Below are 20,777 nucleotides of genomic sequence, written 5' to 3' on the forward strand. Positions count from 1 at the left end.
CTTGTAATCGAAAATTGTTGTTTTTAGAACTTCTAAACTCAAAATGGACCCGAATAAAACCCATACGAAAACTGGGATTTAAAAGAAATAAATAAACAACAAAAATCAACTATTCTAGAAGGGAAAAATATACATCGATAAATAAAAATATATGTAATTTGTAAGAAGGTGGACAATTCTGCCTTATGGACCAAGAAAATGCCAAGAAAATAAACGGAGTCAGATAGTCAGAAGTGAGACAATGGGGTCAAACAATGGTCAGAATGAATGGAGAAAAAGACATTCTTGTATTGAATAGTTTATTTTTAAAATAATAGAAAAGTTGCTTTCAAAAACAATGCTATACTTATCACAAATATTTCTTCTTAGATCTAATAAGCATATTTCCATCTACGTAAATAACAACAAACATGTATAATAAAAGTAAAACTGTCAAAAATTTCATACCACAGTCAATATATCTTAACATAAAATACTAAAATATCTAAAATAAAAACAGGTCACTTAATCTATTTCAAAATCACAGTTAGAAAAGCATCACAAAACATTAGCCAAAATGTCTTAACGCTTTTTTCCTATTACGTTGAAATCTTAATCGTTAAAAGCGTTAAAGCAAGTCGACTCATGTCGAGAGATAGCTCTCCGTTCATAGCTTGGAACTGCCACTCTAGGGATATGAACCGTTCCTACGGAACGATATGCAGGGCGTTCGGCCCTTAAGAAATCCTCTACCTGTCATAGTGAGGCTTTCTAGCTCTGACTTTCGGCGGCAAATGCTTTAACTATAGCAGAGATACTTTCGTAGCTGCCCGTTACCATTCCTATCACCCCAATCAGGATTATGATTGAGTCTTTGGTGATGGACCATGTGGACGATTCCTCGAATGCGGTGGATATGACGATGTTTAAGAGAGGTGGGAAGATTAGAGCTAGGGCCGCACTACTTACAGCACCTACTAGTGAAATAAAAAGTCCAAGGAATGGTATAGCTTCGGCCATTATAACTAAAACAGAAAGATGTGTTAGATTCAGATGCTTTAGGTAAACAAATTGTCTTATGTGTTAAAAGTAAAATTAATTGTAATTTTCGTAATTGTGTTTCTAAATTAAAAACTAATGATAATACTACTATAAAAATAGATCATTTAGGATTAATATTAATTTGACAAATTTTATTTCCCAAATTTACCCAACTATTTATACAACTATAACTAAAGAAATATACAGAATAAACGAACTATATCGACAATGTTAGTATCTCTACTCTTTACATATTTGGTTAGATATTTAAAAATAATGTCAATATTCCATGGGTATATTATATTGATAAAGGGGGGGGGGAGGTCCAAATTATAATAAAATGCATTTTCTACGAAAACTTGAAGATATAGGTAAAAAATGGCAAAATACAACTTGATAGACAATTAAATTGTCCATCTGATTCTCATAAAATATACAGGGTGTTCCATTTAAATTAAACAAGTTATTGCCGTTAAAGCTAGTAATTATTTAAAATAAATTTTTAAATAATAATTAAATAATTAAAGGTAGTATAATTTTTATTATTGCAACACAAAATTGAGTGAATAGAAATACTTCAGTATAATATTTGGTTTTAAAAACTTAAATACGCCTATAGAGAAATGAAGCATTAAAATTATTATTGTATTTTGACACAAACCCAAATATTTCAAAAACAGTAAGATGAAAATGCGGTAAACCTTCCATTTAAAAAAGTACAACATTGATATTTTTTATTTATTTGGACCATCTTGGAAAAATACTTTTAAATTGTAGCTGTAATAGTCCTTCAGCGAGCCCAAAACTTACAAATTGCAAAAATCTAATTGTTTTGCTACAATAATCCGTGTTGTATGTGGTGAACAACCCTGTATATAGAACGTATAGAAGAATGTATATAGAAGTATATAGGACAATGTAACAACAAAAAAATACAAAAAAGCCCAGCACTTTTTCAAAAAATCATATGCTCTACAACAGAAATCCAAATAAAAGTTGCAATAGTACATATTGGGATTTCGGAAACCATTATAATAAATATTGTTTTATAACTACTTACAAGTGATCAAAACGAGGAATGATCTGAAAGTTAGTTCAGCAAACACAGGATACTTCACGTTGGGTCCTAAGAGTTTCAAAATATTCGGCCAAATGATGTCGACGGCGATGTAGAATTGAAGGGCGTAAGTCAACAAGATGCCACAGGGAATGATTACTTTCACTGATTGGGCTAATCTATAAATATAAACAAGATAATTAGTATTTTTGCTTACTAAACTCTCAGTGTATATGCATGCCTGGTTCTGGTTATACTAAATCAATAGTCTGCATTTTAACATATACAGTGTGGTCCGAACTGTATTCCGGAAACTTCGGCAACATATTCTGCAGATAAAAAAAAAAGTAATAAAGTTCATATAAATATATGTCCTAAAATGCTTAGTTTCGGAGATACAGGGTGTTGAAATTTCATTTTTATTTCGATTTTTTCCAAATAATTTCTGAAGCAATAGCAACATTTGGATGAAAATTGGTGTCTGGGAGTTTTTTGACATGATAAATTTCATTTTGATGTCAATATGGCTCCTACTAGTATAGGGCGCCACCTACATATTTTTTAAACGGTTTGAAGAGTAATAACTTTCCGTGCGTACCTGTATAAAATTACTGAGTAAAAAAATATATATTTACGACGTTTTTTACGTAAAAAAGCTCTCTTGGTAAAAATCACTGCGAGAAACCGTTTAGAATGGAAATAGTTAATACATGTCATTATTGACGAAAAAATAAACATGTTGAGTAGATTGTTATGTGACTGAAATAATAAATTTGGGAAATTTTTATTTTTTCAAATTAATCATAAAATTTTCTTCGACAAAATGATGATAAAACAGTTTTGATAAAAAAAATTACGATAAAAAACTTTTGGTTTAAAAAAAATCCAAATTTATGATTTCAGTCTAATAATTAGTTAGTCAACATGTTTAATTTATGTCAATGATGCCAGGTATTGACAATTTCTATTCCAAATATCGCGGGGACCGTTAGTCGTAGCGATTTTTACCAAGAGACTTTTTTAACATAAAAAACGTCATAAATATATACTAAGGGCTGGCAACGGTTAGTCTTGGGTCGAGATTTCCGTATGTAAGAAGAGTACAATGCGTTTATAATGTACTGAACAAAGAGAGGACAGTAAACACGTTGCCAAACGTATGAAATAAACCGAGAAACTGTGCACATCGCTAAGAGACGTGGAAGGGGATATAGCAGATTTGTCGCAGTTCACCGGTCGACCCAATCAATACCTCTGTCAGTACTTAAAGTTCTAGGGAAAGGTGTACGTCATGCGTTCAGCTTCACGATTTAAATACGTCTCGTGATACTTGATTTGATTATTTATTAACGAGTCGTTGTCATTTTCCTTATAGCTTGAATTTTTTTAAGTGCAAGCTAGAAACACTTGCATTTTTGGTAAAAATAAGTACAATTGAGTGGGTGTTCAATAGTGGTCGCTCTATTAGAACTCTGAATGCAAAAATCGATATCTCAAAATCTATTAGAAATAATAGATTGTAGTTTATTCAAGAACTTTGTTAATATTTCTGCTGTATTTTCTTTGTAGACAGTATGTGAAAATCTTTATCAATAAAAAAATTACACGATTGCTGAAAATTGCTATGCTCTAAAAGTAAATGGATGGATTGTTTACAATTATTGAATGGAAAAAACAACCTTATCGAATTTTTCTTATGTAAATATATTGTAAAACATCCGATCTTGAAAATAAAAAAAAGTTTCAATATCTAAAGTGGGTCTTGAGTTATGGCCTGTTATGTGTTAAAAAGTTGAGTTTTAAATTATCGTGATTACTGACGTTTTCTCGTTATAAAAAAAATGACACCTTAACGATATCCTTATAATTCCATTTCAGATGCTCAGAAACAAGTCTAATTATTTTATGTAGTTATCTCTTGAAAAAAAGTCTTTTAAAAATAAGCGGCTTGCGATCGTGATTTTACTTTACTTGATAGGGAAAGGCGTATCGGCAACGCCGCAACAGCACAACGTCGCGCGTCGCCTCGGTCGGTCGCATTTCTCTCACTCCGACTTAATACGATCCCTATGCGATTTACTTCCACACATGTAAATGCCGACCCAAAAGTAACTGTTGTATACAGGTACGGACGAAAAGTTATTACTCTTCAAACTGGTTAAAAAATGTGTAGGTGGCGTCCTCTACAAGTAAGAGCCATATTGACATCAAAATTAAATTTCTCATGTCAAAGATCTCCCAGACACCAATTTTCATCCAAATATTGACGTTACTTCAGAAATTATTTGGAAAAAATCGATATAAAAATGAAACTTCAACATCCTGTACTTCCGAAACTAAGCATTTCAGGACATATATTTCTACGAACATTTTTACTTATTTTTATCTGCAGAATATGCTGCCGAAGTTTCCGGAATACTGTTCGGACCACCCTGTAGATAATGATGGAGATAACATAATGTAAAAGTACCGTATTACCGAATAAAAACGGCGTCCAGATGGCTTGTAAATGACGATCGATGACATTTCCCATATAATTTTACGTATAGTACGACAGCGATCTCATTTCATAGCCATCGCTGACACCGGTTTATCATCATATTGTACCATACGATCGAAAAAAAAATCGGCGTCAAAGCCGCCTGAGGAATGACACTCGACAATAATATTGGCGAGGTCAAACCCTAGACGTCATTTACTTGACTCGTACTCTTCTTTATTTTTTAACGGCGCTTACTGCCAGTTGGCCTTAAAAAGGTTGTAATTTATTTTTATTTTTAAATGTTGAAGTTTAAATTTCGATAAAAAATTGATTAAAATTTAGTGTTATTATAGAAAATAGCCATGACACTTTAGATTAAAATTTTAAAATCAATTTTGTTTTAAGCAAAAATGTCAAAAGTTGACTATGATATAGTAAAAAATACCGAGGGTGCTATTTAAAAATCAAAAGTTGTAGTCATTTCCGGTAAAACAGGAAGTGGCCGAAAAGAATTGAATACCGTCAATCAATCCTTACTAACACACCAAATATCTTTTTTTTATCTATTTATTTAATTATTTTATTTAATAATTTCATTTGATATTTTATTCCCTTGTTTTAGTAATGAAGAAATACTATAGAAAGGTCTCTTGTAAAACAGATATTACTTAAAGATATACAAAGTATACTTACACTTCTTCAGCTGGAAGATTTAGCGTAACACTTCCCTTGATGCCGTCACCGTATTTCACATAAGCTAAACATCCAACAATAAGGTACATGGCCGTTACGATCACCATACCGACATTCAGCACTCCAGCAGGTCTGCTAAATTTTCTAGGTTCTCTCATTTCATTTTGCAAAGGTAAAACCTAAGAAATACTGACATTATAAACCACATGAATGTTTAAAAATATAAAATAATGTTTAAGCCTTTGTGGCGGGTTCATTTTTTGAAAAAAATTCTGGGTTTCTAATGTATGGCTATCGCTTCTTTGGTTTTAATAAACATAAAATAAATAAACATAACATAAGTAATAATCAAAAACATACTACAAATAATCATATACAGGAAGTTTTAAGCTTTTTGGTTTTACCTCATTTAGTAATTATTATCAGGTACTTAGTTGTTACTTTCAAGTTTGACTTCATATCACATGCCATTTTAACAGAACGTCAACGGTTTATAATATACATATCTCTTAAAAAATAAAGTGTTCTTGAATAATAATATTTTAAATATTATATAAAGGGTGCTACAAATTCGAGGTACGTGCATTGCTATCTCGGAAACCGTAATAGATACAAAGACGGTTAAATTGGGGCAAAGTTGCGCCTTGGATTGTTCACCAACATGCTATCAAAGAAGTTTCAAAAATTTCACTTATTACTGAGCTTTTTGAGAAAAACGGATTTTTTTTGTAAATAAATTTTATTTTTTCCTGTTGTTATTTTTTTCGAAAATCTACTAACTAATTACACATTCTCATAGCCACTTTATTAGGGCTATCTGATAGTATTTTTAAATTTTGAAATTAGCTAATAATTGGTGAGATACATAGGTCAACTTAATTTTTTCAAATACGGACATGTATTTTTTGTTTGAATCTATGCAAAAATTAAAATCTCCTGAGTACAACATGCCACATTTATATATTTTTTTTTGTTTTGGGTAATTTAAGAACAACTAAACTATTTAATTATTATTTAAAATAATTTCAAGTCCGACTTTGTTTTTTTATATTATTTAAATTGATTATATTCATTGCAAAAATAACGATTGATAAGTAATTTAAATATATTATTTTTAACTTTTTTATTGTGAATTTGAAATCTCAATGTACGATCTAATAATATGCAAAATATTAATCGTAGTTATTATAAATATATCAAGCTCTACAATCTAGTTTCTAATGCTCTATATGTTCGAAAGGGTTTCCACTCTCCCTATTGCATATATTTATTTTTCGTTCAATTTTATGTACCGTATGATTGAAAAAAACCGGTGTCCAGTTGGCTGGGAAATGACGATCGATGACATTTCCCATGTCATTTTACATATAAAATGACAGCGATCTTTATTTCATAGCCACTGACGCCATTTTTTTCGATATAACAACAATATTTTTTTTTCAATAGATCTTCTTATACTTCCGAATGCATTTTGTACTCTTTTTTGTAAATATTGAGGTGTATTGATATCACCTTTACAAATGACGTCAAGTAATCGATGCCCTCCGCCTTTGGCGACAAGTCCAGGAAGAACAGAGAAGGCTCGCTGGCCATTATACTACTCAACCATTTCCAATCCATCTTCCGGGGAAATTATTTGTTTGTTTATATTTTATTATATTATATTATGTTATTGTATTTGATTTTCCGTATTCAATGTTTTACCCCAAGTCATTTTTAAGTTTTAAATCTCATCAATATTGTAATATTGAATAAATTAAATATTAAAAAAAAAGAGCCAGACTTGAAATTAGCTTAAATAATTTGTGTTTAAATGCCCAAAATAATATTAAGTGTGGCATATCATTGTACTCAGGTGACCGAATTCTTTCAAAACCTCAAATAAAAAATGCAGGTCCATATTAAAAAAATAAGTTGGCCTATGTATAGGTACTATATGTTTTTTTTCCAAATAAAAGTTAATTCTCACTATATCTTCCATATCAGCTCCCTTCCGTTTACATAAAATATTATATCGTGTAAATAAATAGGACAATGCACACTATCCGTTCCGTTTCCCTTCCGTTCCATATCTTTTCCTTCCATACATTTTTTTGGTGGACGGACTGAAGCGCATCGGAAACAGCGATGTCAATTTCTTACATCTGTAGCAGCTCTGTTAACATATTGCTGATATTTATTTATTCTTTCACCTCTTAATTAAATCTATTACCTTTTTCAAAAGATTCAAATTTTTAAAATCAAACTTTCGTAATGATATAAATTGTACAATAAAAAGTATGGAACTGATACAGAACGGAAGCTTTCGTATAGCGTCACTACAATAAAAAATACGGAACGGATTTGGAATGGATATGGAATGTAAACGGAAGGTATAGTGAGAATCAACCTTAACTCAGCAATTTTTAAAACTGTTTTGATGACATCTTGGTGAACATCCCAAAGCGCAACTTTGTCTTAATTTAACCGTGTTCTATTACGGTTACTGAGGTAACAATGCTTGTACCTCGAATTTGTAGCACCCTGTATAGAAATATTTTAAATATTTTTTTTTGCTTTGTTCTTGGTGTTTTGGGCTTCTAAGAACGGGAGGACATTTTTTCTAGTGGCGAAAAACCCAGACTTCATTTTAAGGATAAATTTATATTTCATACAATGACATGGCCAAAATACTTGAATCAATTGATCAAACTCAGCTCAAACTTTTTCTCTATATTAGGATAAAATAGAATTCTGTAAACTGTATTTTCTGTCATTTTTTGGATGTCTGTCAAAATATTCCCTAACTCATTGGACAGACTTTATTAATAATTTCAAAAATGCTTACCAGTCCGATTCCTTCAAAGGCATAGATTGCTGTGCCGAAGAACAGGGGCAATTGTTGCCAGTCAGCAATATAACGTCTTTCGCTGATGTCAGGTAAGTCTTGTGCTGAATAGTAAATAACAATCACGATTCCAATACTCATGAGGACGTTGGCCAACGTTGAGAACGGGGCAAGATATTTCAAGTTTCTTATCAGTGCGGTCAACAAAATGGGCAATAGGATTATTGCCATGTGTAGATGGACGTCTAGGACATAACCATAATAGTCTAAAAGCTGAAACCAAATATTTTATTATAATTAATTTAAAAAGGGGATGTTTTAAAATAAATCTTAAGTAATCATCTGTTGATTACTTCAAAATAAATAGTCACGACAGTTAAAATTGTTCCTATTTGTCGGATCTGGCTCAAAATAAAACTCAGGTTTGTTATTTAGTGATTGGTCGACATTTTGATAAATATATTGTCTTCTTTAGTACTACACTTATATAAAATTCTTCGTTACATTCCTTAAATATATTTCCTGCAAAAAATCTCTCTCAGAAACCAAATATTGTCAAAATGCGGGAAATTTAGAAAATGTTACTTTCTTTCTGGAGGAATCTCCTCTAACACTTTAGCTCGGTCTAAAGGACGGTCCACACTTGCTATATAACACTGCTATATAGCAAAGTTATATAACATGTTACATATTTTAGTCATATTTAGCAAATTTCGCTGCTATATAACTTGCTACATGTTATCCATTTGTAGTCGGTAAACATCAAAAGATGATGCTCAACACTGCTATTGTAACATGAAACAATGCGTCCAGACTTGCTAAATTTCTACTTTAGCCGCTCATATCTTCAGGGACATGCGCGACAGAACCTTGGTATGGTGAGCTAATATTGGGTTTGTTTATTTACTGGTCAATAATACCGTATGATCGAAAAAAAACTGCGCCGAGTCGATGACATTCCCAATATAATTTTTCATATAAAATGACAGTGATCTTCATTTCATACCCATCGCTGACGCCATTTTTTGCGATTATATGGTTCTTATACATAGAGAAAGATAGTAAAAAGCTTGAACTTATAGTAAAGTAAAACTTTTTATTACTTTATGTTCTTATATTGTTAATGAAGTAGAGCCAAGAGCAGACTTGTCAACTAATTAAGTTGTATAGAGATCATACAGTGTTATGGGATATCCGTAGTCCATCATTTAAAGTGAAATAAAAAAAAGCATAATGCATGGTTAAAAATTGCAAAAAGTATGTATTTGGAAAGAGAAAAAGTTGAGAAAAAAATGCGTTATCTAATAGGCCAGTTCCAGAGGGAACAAAATAAATGCAAATCAGGTACTGGTTTAGACGAAGTGGATAATTCAAAATGGTTTGCTTTTAAGTTATTAATGTTTTTAAAAGACAGAAACACACCACGAGAAACAGCCGAGGCAGGTATTGAAAAGGAAAGCTAATTGAGTTCAACTACATATAGATCTATCTTGTAGGCTATGGCGGACTCAAAACCGCTTTTTTTCTCGCCTTTCTTTCTCTTTCTTCAAAAATAATTACGCACGCCGCTGCTGCTAGCAGACCGTTTTTCTCACCAAAACGATTCATGATTACGAAAACTATAATTTGGACGGATCCCGGTTTTTTAGCATGTAATATTGCTTGTTAAATAGCAATGTTATATAACATGTTACTAAATGTGGACGCTTCTTGCTGGTAGGCTATGGCGGACTAAAAACCGTTTTTTTTTTCTCGACTTTCCTTCTCTTTGTTTAAAAATAATTACGCACGCCGCTGCACAGTGCTTCGTCCCATGGACAAAAATCAAAAAATAAGTTAAAATTTACTAATATCTGAATATATAATTTTATACTTATAGCAATGTTCAACCATCCTGTATATTATTTTTCATAAACAGCGTTTTTGTTAGCAAATATTTTCACTAAAAATAAATTTTGCGATCATTATCTCATCAGTGAAAAGAATAACATTCATAGTAGTTCTGTATATTATGAAGTTAAACGGGTATGTACTTAATTGAAAGCCACTATGGATATTGTTAAACAAGGTATGTACTTTAAATTTATTTCTAAACAAGTTCGTGATTGTTTAGTTCTTATTTATTTTTTAAGATGATTCTTAAATGGGTATAAAAATTTTACGTTTTCAAACTTCAAAAAGGCATTTAAAAAAAACATATCAAAACATATCGTATTTATTGAATATTTTTGTTCCCATATTCATACACTTTTAATTTTTGTATAGTTCACCTGCGTCTGCTTGCGACGAACTTTATTTTATAATACTTTTCAGATGGAGTAAAATTGATAAGCAATGCCGATCTGGCTAATACTTGGCTTGATCATAAAGACAAGAACTCAAAATTATTTGTATTTCAAAAAATATGTTCTTATTAGATATTGATGAACCTTCCAGTCAAATGAGACACCACTGGTGCCTGAAAAAGTCCACTATGTTGGAGCGAAACGTCGCATAAAAAAAGTGTCCATCTTTCAATTTATTATATAATCTCATACCCAAGAAAAGGAAAAAATAATATATGGATATGCTGTATTAAAGAGGTAACTATTAACATCCGAACCCCTCATAGCGACAAAATGAACAGTAACAACGCGAAAAAGTAACATATTAGAAAATGATGTACAGAAATATCTTATATGTGAGGATACTTCATCTACCTGATTTGGATACTATAAATTTGGAAGATTCTGTCAGCAGTAATTCTTCTGAATCAAAGTAGTTACGATCTATGCATTTTGTTGTCCTAAAGTAAATTTATAGTATCTTAAGTTTTTTTTTTAATTAAATATAACATTAATGTTTCTTTTTCATTAAACAAAAACATTTTTATCTTATCTTACGTATTAGGCTTATATTGTAGGAATCATGTTCTAATGTTATTTCAATTCTTTTTTATCACAGGAATTTATTTAATACTTACACCGTTTTCATACTATAAATTATTATTTGCTTAGATGGAACACAGCTCCAATATTTTTATTATTTATTAGATTTTTTTTCATAAACGTGGGACTAAGAACATCATCAATTAGTACAATGAGAGTACTCATCATTTGTGTCAAATAAACCTAGTTTGAATAAATTGCTTACAATAAAAGAGAAGTTTTGGATTTTTGTCCTCTAGAGCCATATGTTCGAAGCACTGTGCGCTGCTGCGAGCTGAACCTCTTTCTCACCAAAACGATTCATGATTACGAAAACTATAATGTGGACGGCTCCCGGTTTTTTAACATGTGATATGTAGCTTATTAAATAGCAATGTTATATAACATGTTACAAAATGTGGACCCTCCTTAAGAAGCATCTCATTGTCTTGTCTGGCTGTAGTGTCGTGGCCAGGGAATTGCACCAAGACATATAACGATGCCGGACGGGGCTACCCCTGTCCGTCATACCAGGCACCCTCTACTCTCTGTGGTCATGTTTCGCGGGTAGGGTGTGTGGGGGGCCTTGGCTTAACCGCCTGGACCAAGAGGAGACAACCTCACCAAAAACCTAAATCCTACGATGGCGGGACTAGGTCAAAGGGATGCGTGGCTAGATATAGGACTAGCCATTACTGGCCTCAACTTTGGGGCATCAGGGGCACCCCATTGTGAGTTTACCCCTTACTTCTGCATGCGGGCTCTGCAGAAGTGTACTGACTATCCCTAGCGACCCGTGGGAACATTACAAATGAAAGTTCCAAGGGAACAAATCCAAACCAAACAGGAGGGGCGGCTGACACTTGCTTGGGATCATCCTCCACAAGTGGCACACAAGCTACCACCTTCTCCAGCAAGGATCGGGAGCCTACCTCTAACCCATGCTAAGACCCAATAAGCGACATAAGCTACCGTTTCGTCTACCTGGCCTGGGTCAACCAGGCGGGCTACAACCAGACGATCCTCTGAGAGTAGGTCTTAGCGGAGCAGAAGCACGGAGATACCCCCCCCCGACTGCTCCACAAAGGACTTGCTCCAGAGGAAGCAAAAGCGAAAACACTCCTCCGAAAAGGGGAGAGTAAAGAAACCAAGAAACAACCTGACTCATCTCTATCAAAGAGCAAGAGAGGGAGTGAGAACCTCTCACCTCTTCTCCGACAGGGAGAGAAAAAAGCCAGGATGGAAAGCCCTCCAACACCGGGAGCCAAGCATGGACGTATCACCCGCTTTGCCACTATTGCTGGACAAGTGAAAATGGCAGTGCTGCCAAAGGATTTCCCAGGGGTTCCTCGGACCACCGACCAGCAAACGTCTCTAGAAGAGGCTATACTGGACGGAGTAGTAGCGATCGGATCGCAACACAACGATCTACAAAATGTGGGTCAGCTGCGTTTTGCGGGGATACACTTTCGGGTGAGCATGATCCTCATAGATTGTGTATCTCAAGAATCGGCGAATTGGTTGGTGGAAATCGCACACCTAAGCTTAAAAATTGGCAAGAGCCGGAACTGGTAGCAGTGAAGGGAGAAAACATCCCTAAAAGGGCGGCCATAACGGTCTTTCTGCCGAGGAGCAAGGACAAAGACACCACCTATCTGCTGAGCCTTATCCAAGGTCAGAACTTCAATGTCTTCTTCAACATCGAGTTGGCGTGTAACTCGAGGGAGGAGAGTCATGGTCAGGTCTTCACGATAGAAATTGACCTCAAATCCAAGGAGGCAATAGAGAAAGAGTGACATATCCTCTATTATAGATACTGGACAACAATGGTATCAGGTCTAAGGAGAGACCAAACTAAAGAGGTGGAGAAAATGGAGACAGGTCCTCCAGCCTCCACCTCATGGGTTCCTCAGCCGGAGGCAAGCTCCCCGACTAACGGTAGGCACGGAGGGCCAAACTCCAACCGTGGAAGGGTGTGTACCCTCTGAGGAAGAGCTGTTGTCAGAGGAGGATGGGAAATACCCTGTCCCCTCTACAACAGGGGTATGATGGGTTATAGATTGTGTAATGACTCAAGCACAAATTACCTATAACAGATGCGAAAGAACACCGAATTACGCGTTCAGGTTTCTGTGACCTTCAGAAAGAGTTTATAGACAATCCGCATCAATGTATAGTTTGGGTTATTATTTGTTTGGGTGAAAATAATCTGCACCAATATGTTATCGAGGCATACAAAAAGGTCCACAGACTTCGAGATATACGAAAAATCAAGTCCATTTAGCGTGTGTCGCAATTTTCTCACCTTAAAAAATTAGTTTTTTATAGCTATAGCAACTGCAGCGACTATGAAAAAAGCTGTGTGATTTTCATAGAAAATAAGGGCACCTGTAATTCATTTGAGAATGTTATAAATCGCTAAAAGAGGTTTCAAATCTCTTGGATTTCTATTAATATTAAATAAATGTTATTAAAAATTGAACTAAAATTGTTAGTATCATTAAAAACAATTCAAATTCAAAAATTGTATCAGTCAAATTTCCTCATTTAAGGTGAATATTAAAGTAAATATAAAAACAGCTCATTCTAAGCTCTACTTATCTTTAAGAAAAATTTAAATCATTGTTGCAATTGGGCCTTAATGCCATTTCGAATGAACAATAGTATTAATAATGTACATTATAATAATAATAAATTTTATATCATAGTGTGTATTAAAACTACCAAAACACTTTTAAATTGGTATTATATTAACAACTTTTGTTTTTTAATCCAAAAAAAAGTTACCAATTTTCTCAATCAAAATATTTGTGGTCCTGAAAAGGACCTTCGTTTTCCCATGTTCGTCAAGGTAGGTAATGGGTAAACGGTAAAAAAACAGGATAATGAAATTTAAAAAATTACAAAAATTGTTCAAAAGTGCCTCCCTCTTGCATTAAACAATAACCCAAACGATCATAAAATCCCCTCCTCACATTGGATAACATATCAGGGGTGACAGTGTCAAAGGCATTAAATATTTTCTGCCTTAACTGCTCCAAGTTTTGAATTTCTTCATGGCCGTAAATTTTAGATTTTATGTACCCCCATAAAAAGAAATCATTCACCGAGAAGTCAGGTGAAATTAAACGTCAGTCTAAACAAAACTGTCATTTTTGAAAACTTGTCAAAATTTGGACACACGCTAAATGGACTTGATTTTCCTATGTCTCGAAGTCTGTGGACTTTTCTGTATAATCTCACAGTAATTTAATAGATTGCTCGTCATATTATATCAGCTCGTAGGAGATTAGGAAAAAAAAAGATATTTATAGTATAAAAAATTAATTTATTTAACAAAATTTAATTAAAGATGTGACAAAATAGTTACATTTCTATTGGTTCTATCGGACTTTTTTCGACTATATAAATCTTTATTTTTTGTAAATTTTAATGCATAAAATATTTTCAATCTAATAAATAATTTAATGATGTATATAAGAGGAAATTTCTCACATGGGTGGTCAAATTCTATAGTTTTCATTATATCAAACAGCCTCTCATGTTTTCTTCAGTGCAAAACTCATCAAAATTTAATATAAATAATTTTTCCAGTTTCATGATCAAAGGCTTTTAAATGGGTAAATAATTTCGAGTTATTCAAAGATTCGGATTCTTTTGCAAATTTTAGACAAATATCACATTGATGTATTTAAAGACCCTTTTTAATGATGTAGTCAAACATAATTAAAGGCATTTTGAGTTGAAACCATTTCTCAGAGGCTGTTTGATATAATGAAAACTATAAAATTTGACCACCCATGTGAGAAATTTCCTCTTATTTATATCATTAAATGATTTATTAGATTGAAATATTTGATGTATTAAAGTTTACAAATAAAGATTTATATAGTCGAAAAAAGTCCGATAGAACCAATAGAAAGGTAACTATTTTGTCACATTTTTAATTAAATTTTGTTAAATAAATTAATTTTTTATACTATAAATATCTTTTTCTTCCTTATAAATAAACACATTTGCATCCCATTTTAAATAAGATATACAAATTACCAAAACATAGAAATAACAGTTCAAAAGTTCAACAAAAATCCTACACGCGTTTTTAAAAAGAAACATATAACCACGCACTATGTCATTCCAGCAAGCGAATACGACACAGCATAGGTTTCCGGACTAAACGACTGGTGTATTTACACCTTATTTACACCACTCAATAGGCGTGTCGGGTTTGCCGAGCGGTTTCCGATGCAGTCGCTTTCTTTCGCATCTGTTATAGCTTTGGTTATAGGTAATTTGTGACTCAAGGAAGGGGGGCACAATAGATCTTTAAGGTCGCAGTGATTAACCCCCCTCTTACTCATTCTACATTCATTCTACAATGCCGTAATATCAGGGTAATGAAAATTTATTCCTTATTAACGGACATTATTTTTATTTTTAATTTATCCCAGCTGATCATTTAAGAGGTATTTTTTTATTCTTTATAAATATTTATCTATTATAAGACTAGTTCCTTATTCGCACCGATTAATAACATAATCTAACAAGTTCATTAACTCATGACATGCTAAAAATCAAATCAGAGAAATTATAGTTTATATGGAATTCCCTACAAAAAAATAAGCCCGAAAGGATTTCAATCTTAATTTGTTATGACGGCTCAAGTGAAATTATATTCAAATAATATAAACCAGTTTTTCAAAAACCTTACCTGTTTGATATTGTCCGAAATAAAAACAAAGTAGACGCAACAGAATCCCAGCTGAGTGACACACAAAAACACGTTTACAGTTCTCCTCATCGTGCTGGCCAACTTTTGGAATCTAACTGGTCCATTTTCAAAACAGAGTCCTACGGTTTCAGCAAAGTCCGGGGTCACTTCTAATTTTTTCCTTTCGTTAAGTTTTCTTGCGGCGCCCAACTAAAATTATTAAAAAAACATAATATAACGTACGATGAATTAATAGAAAATAAATTTATAATGTCTCTTTGTCCCCAAATGGTAACTTTCCCCCAAAAAAATAAATTATTTTCTAGTCTTTTTAAGATAATTATTAGCACTCCAATTTGCAGATATCTCAATATTTATTTCTTAAAGTATATACAATACTTTAAAAAAATCAAATACCTTTAAAAATAATACTGCGGTCTTCCCATATAAGCAATAAGAGAATTTATGTCCCTCCCTATCTGGGAGATGGAATTAATACAATATGCCCCATTTTCACTTTTTTACTACACACAATGGCAATTGGACATTTCGAATTCGAGAAACTATCTTTCTTCTCACAGTGCCATACTCTATATAGAGCGTCGGCTACCTCTAGCATGTACTTATGATGTGTGTCATCAGTGTTTCACAAGTACACGGGACCTACAATTTATCGCCGAATCCGAACGGCACTGTTTGAGAGGCTGTACAAGGCAAATATACTCAAGGTGGTTTGCTTGTTTGCCGTTTGCCATTGCCTTCCTTGAGGTGGCGATGGCGGCTCGTTGGTCGCTCTATTTAGATAAATAAATATTTTTATTTAACTAAATAAAGCGACCGTACTGGCTGGGGATCGAACCCAGTACCTTCCGCTCAGCAGATCGACACACTACCGCTGGAGCTACGACCGGCCACAACTATCATGTTTTTAAATTTAAATGCTGCCCTGGATTTTTAATTTAACTCATCAATGCTTCAGAACTATAAAATAAATTCAGAACCCACTATACAATTAATCTGATATTGAAAAAAAAATCCGTAAAATTAGTAAAGATCTATAAAATTGACCTAGTATTCAAATAGTATTTTAATTGTAATTATGCCAGTATTGTTCAATTGTTTACTCTTTCTCTATTTTTTTACAAAAGTATAATCAAAATAAGTTAAAACATTCTAAAAGAATTCTTAATATATTTTACGTGCACGCATACATGATTTTACCACAGTTTAGTTAATATTTGGTGATTTTACTTCAATAGGTTTTATTCCATCAAATCACTAATAGTTGTATCAAACGCCTTCTCTCGTTTTGAAATTCTTAGAATACAAATCACATAAATATATCATTTGGAAATTAGTACGTTGTTTTTCTGACTAAATAATGAAAAATAGGTTGAATAGCGCTAATGTACCGCGTTGTTGAAGATTTGGTAAATGAAGACTTGCCAACCCGATGTCTTTACATTTGAGTTCTGACCTTGGATAAGGCTCAACAGGTAGGTAGTATCTTTACCCTTGCTCTTGGCAGAAAGACTATGACGGTCGCCTCTTTATAGATGTTTTCTCCCTTTACTGCAACCAGTCCCGGCTCCTGCAAATTCTTAAGCTTAGGTTTTTGTTCTGTTTTCACCAACCAATCTGCCAATTCTTGAGATGCACAATCTATGAGGCTGCATGCCCACTCGAAAGTGTATCACCGAAAATCGCAGCTGACCCACATTTTATGGATCATTGTGTTACAATCCGTTCGCTACTACTTCGTCAGGTATCGCCTCTTCTAGAGCCATTTACTGGTCGGTGGTCAGTGCAGTCTCATGGTAATTTTACTCGCTATTTTCACTTGTCCAGCAGTAGCGGCAAAGCTAGTGATACGTCCCTGCATCTCGGTGTTGGACGGCTTTCCATAGTGGCTTTTTTCTCTCCTTGTCGGAGCAGAGATGAGAGGATCTCGCTCCCTCTCTTGCCCTTTGGTGGAGGTGCGCCAGGCTGTTTTTTGTTCCTTTACTTTCCTTTTTTTCGAGGAGTGGTTTCGCTTTAGCTTCCTCTGAAGCAAGTCCTTCGTGGAGCAGCCGCAGTTATCTCCGTACTTGTCTAGTAAGACCTACTTTCAGCGTATCGCCTAGACCGCCTCCAGGCTGGGTCGTTTGTGTCGCCTGTTGGGTGTAGAGGTAGGCTCCCGACTCTTGCTAAAGGAGGTAGTAGCTTTTATGCAACTTCTGGAGGCTGGTCTCGCGCAAGTGTCAGCCGCCTCTCAATTTCATTCATAATCTTCCCAGTGTTGGCAGGGGGTTTCCCGAGAGCTTCACCGGTGGTGTTTTTTATACTTGATGTCATGGTGTTCCCACGAGTCGTTAGGGTTAATCGGTTCCCTTCTACAGAGCCCTGCATGTAAAAGTAATGGGTAAATACAATGGGGTGCCCTCTGGTACCCCAAACGTTGAGACCAGGAGTAGTTAACATCCTCAGCCGATGATTAAAACGATGGCAACATAGTTCGCAAAACGCGCGTTCAATGTAAAAGTAACGTGTTTTCGTTTATTATGGTGAATTAGTGTTTTATCTTGCTGTTATAACAGCAAATGTTGCAACCCCCAACTGTAATCAATGTTCAGATACAAATACTATTAATTTAGATTTGTCTGTTGGACTGTCAGCGTGATGCTTGTATGCGATGATATTTATTATCCAGTTGATTCTTAATCATCTTGAATTTATTAGAACTATCATACTATGTACTTACTTTATTTACAATAGATATTGATTTCCTTCAAATCACCACTCTGTAGAATTAATTAATATAGTAAGTACTTAAAATCTAATTTGTATCTATTAACGGACTAGCAGAAGTCCATCATTAATTACAAAAAGCTAGACTGTATAGTTTATTGAACCTTACTATTTAAAAACAAACCTCATTTACCAGAATACGTCATTTTTATTTGCAGGAAATCCATGAATTAAATGAGAAAATAATGGGATATGGGAAATAAACATTTTGTAATAAAAAATGATATGCTTATTTTAAAACAAGGACATTATTATTGCGAAATACTAACTAACAGCATTACATTTTAAATTACCAAAATTCCGGAATCTGGTTGAATTCAAATTGAGCGTATCCTGTTTAAAGGTCTGAATGTAGGTGTTAATAATCCCTAACTAACCATTTGTGACGTTTGTTGTAAATAATATTGTATATGCATGTATTTCTCCTTTTAATATTTTTAGCCGACCGTACCAACAGGTATGGTAGGCTATTAAGATCGGCAAAAAAAAAGTTTTTTTAATTTCACTCAAAATGAGTTATTTGGATCATAAATGACCTAAATACAAAATATTTTCATGGTGTCTGTCTGTCCATCTGTCCGTCTGTCTGTAACCGATTTTAACCAAATTTGGCACAAAAATACTGAGGCACCCGAGAATCTGGTCATTAGTTTTTGGTTGGGGTGGGGGGTTGGAAGGGTGTATGGAAGGGGGTTAAACATCTTAAAAAACCGTAACTCCAAAATTACAGTAGCTAGCGAAACGCGGTTTTCAATTTAAGATTAGGAATAATATTTGCAACAAAATTTGTAATAACATCAAAATCAGTCAAAGTCGCAGTTTTTGAGACAAAAAAAATTGGAAAAATTCCTTTACTTTGAAACTAAAAGAACTACCTATACCAACTTTTTATTAACATATTTTAGTATGGGCGGCTATACGTGCCTCCCGACGCCAATTTTTTTCTACTTATGTTAACTAATTAATGTCTAATATGGTGTTATTTTGACAGTTTTGGGCCTTTAAATTATACTTCTCAAGTTTATACATATTATAGGAGTATAACAATTATAAATTTATTGATCACTACAAAGCCTTTTTAAAAATTGAAACTATACTAGAGGGTATTTTATTTAAATAAATACTAATAGGTTTTATTTTTTAAATAAATACTTATGGGTTCTGTTATTTAAATGTACAGAAAAATAATACAAAAAATATAATGATACACTTCTATTTTTCGTTCTTAAAATCTTTCAAATTCTGTCAAAAATAAAATTATTCCACAACGTAGATTTAGAACCGAACTAAACTGGTGAATTGTCTAGTGTCCAGATATATATATATATAGTAATTTATCCAGATATATCCACACAAGGTACGGAAGAAAAAACTACACGATATTTTTATACAAAATTTCCGATGTCAAGGTCAAGCATGCTGATGGAGCAAGTTCAAGGTTAACATATATCAAAATCAGGCTGGAACGTTTATTATTTGGGCGAGACTGGTATTCGTCTTATTAAAGAAAGTTTCGTCCGTTTTTTAGACAAATCTAATCTCAAAGGCCAAGTCCGCGGACTTGGCCTCTGACAGGCATAGTCCGCCAAAGGCTTGGCTTGGAAAAGACTTGGGTTTGTCCACGAACGGAAAGATTTCATCCGCGGGCCGGGCTTTTTCTTGTATGGGGAGCTATTAGCGTATACTAGATTTTATGCCACTAATTTGGCCTGATATAACAATAAATATCTTTCCGTAACAATAATTTTTTTCTGTCAGCTGCGGAAACACATTTTTGTGAAGAATTGTGCGGGGTGGCGTTTTTTACAAAAGATAAAAAATGCAGTGTATACCAGGAATACTATTTTATGAATAAAAAAACAGTGATGGATTGGAGTTGGAAAATATATCTACTAGAATTTATGTAGGGATGGGGTAATTTATACCAAAATATATACAAATATATATATTACGTATAAAACAACACATAGGCACCTCAAATCTCATTCAAATCGGTATATTGACTGAAACAATTTTGAAGAAACCTGCAAAGAAACAAACTAAGTCCGCTTTCATGGGTTAATTAGTAAATAAAGCATTTTATTCAGTGCAGGATTTTTTCTTAGATAGCTCATAGGCTGCTCTCGCCGTCGGAAGTGGATTTTAATTTGAATATTAAAAAAAAAATATTTGTATATTTCCAAGGTATATCTAGATTTAAGGAAATTATGTTATTTTTTCTATCCATTTAATAGCATATTATATTTTTGTTTTCTTTGTTTAGGCGGATTCCACGTTCATATGAACTTTATTTG

At 33.6% G+C, this 20,777-nt stretch overlaps 1 protein-coding gene across 2 annotated transcripts in view; it reads right to left on the bottom strand.

Annotated features, from left to right (window-relative positions):
- Nucleotides 1-282: 282 nt before the first annotated feature.
- The window catches only part of LOC115883869 (proton-coupled amino acid transporter 2), a 72,779-nt gene continuing 52,284 nt past the window's right edge, over nt 283-20,777 (bottom strand). For both annotated transcript variants that reach the window (XM_030902292.1, XM_030902284.1), the window contains exons 5-9: nt 15,697-15,906; nt 8,080-8,352; nt 5,253-5,431; nt 2,081-2,256; nt 283-1,004 (exon numbers count right to left, since the gene is read on the bottom strand). In XM_030902292.1, the coding sequence (XP_030758152.1) occupies nt 751-1,004; nt 2,081-2,256; nt 5,253-5,431; nt 8,080-8,352; nt 15,697-15,906 (1,092 nt within the window). In that variant the 3' untranslated portion in view covers nt 283-750. The remainder of the gene's footprint in view (nt 1,005-2,080; nt 2,257-5,252; nt 5,432-8,079; nt 8,353-15,696; nt 15,907-20,777) is intronic.

The sequence above is a fragment of the Sitophilus oryzae genome, unplaced genomic scaffold, assembly GCF_002938485.1.
Source record: "Sitophilus oryzae breed Bouriz unplaced genomic scaffold, Soryzae_2.0 scaffold_111_pilon_pilon, whole genome shotgun sequence".
Classification (NCBI taxonomy): domain Eukaryota; kingdom Metazoa; phylum Arthropoda; class Insecta; order Coleoptera; family Curculionidae; genus Sitophilus; species Sitophilus oryzae.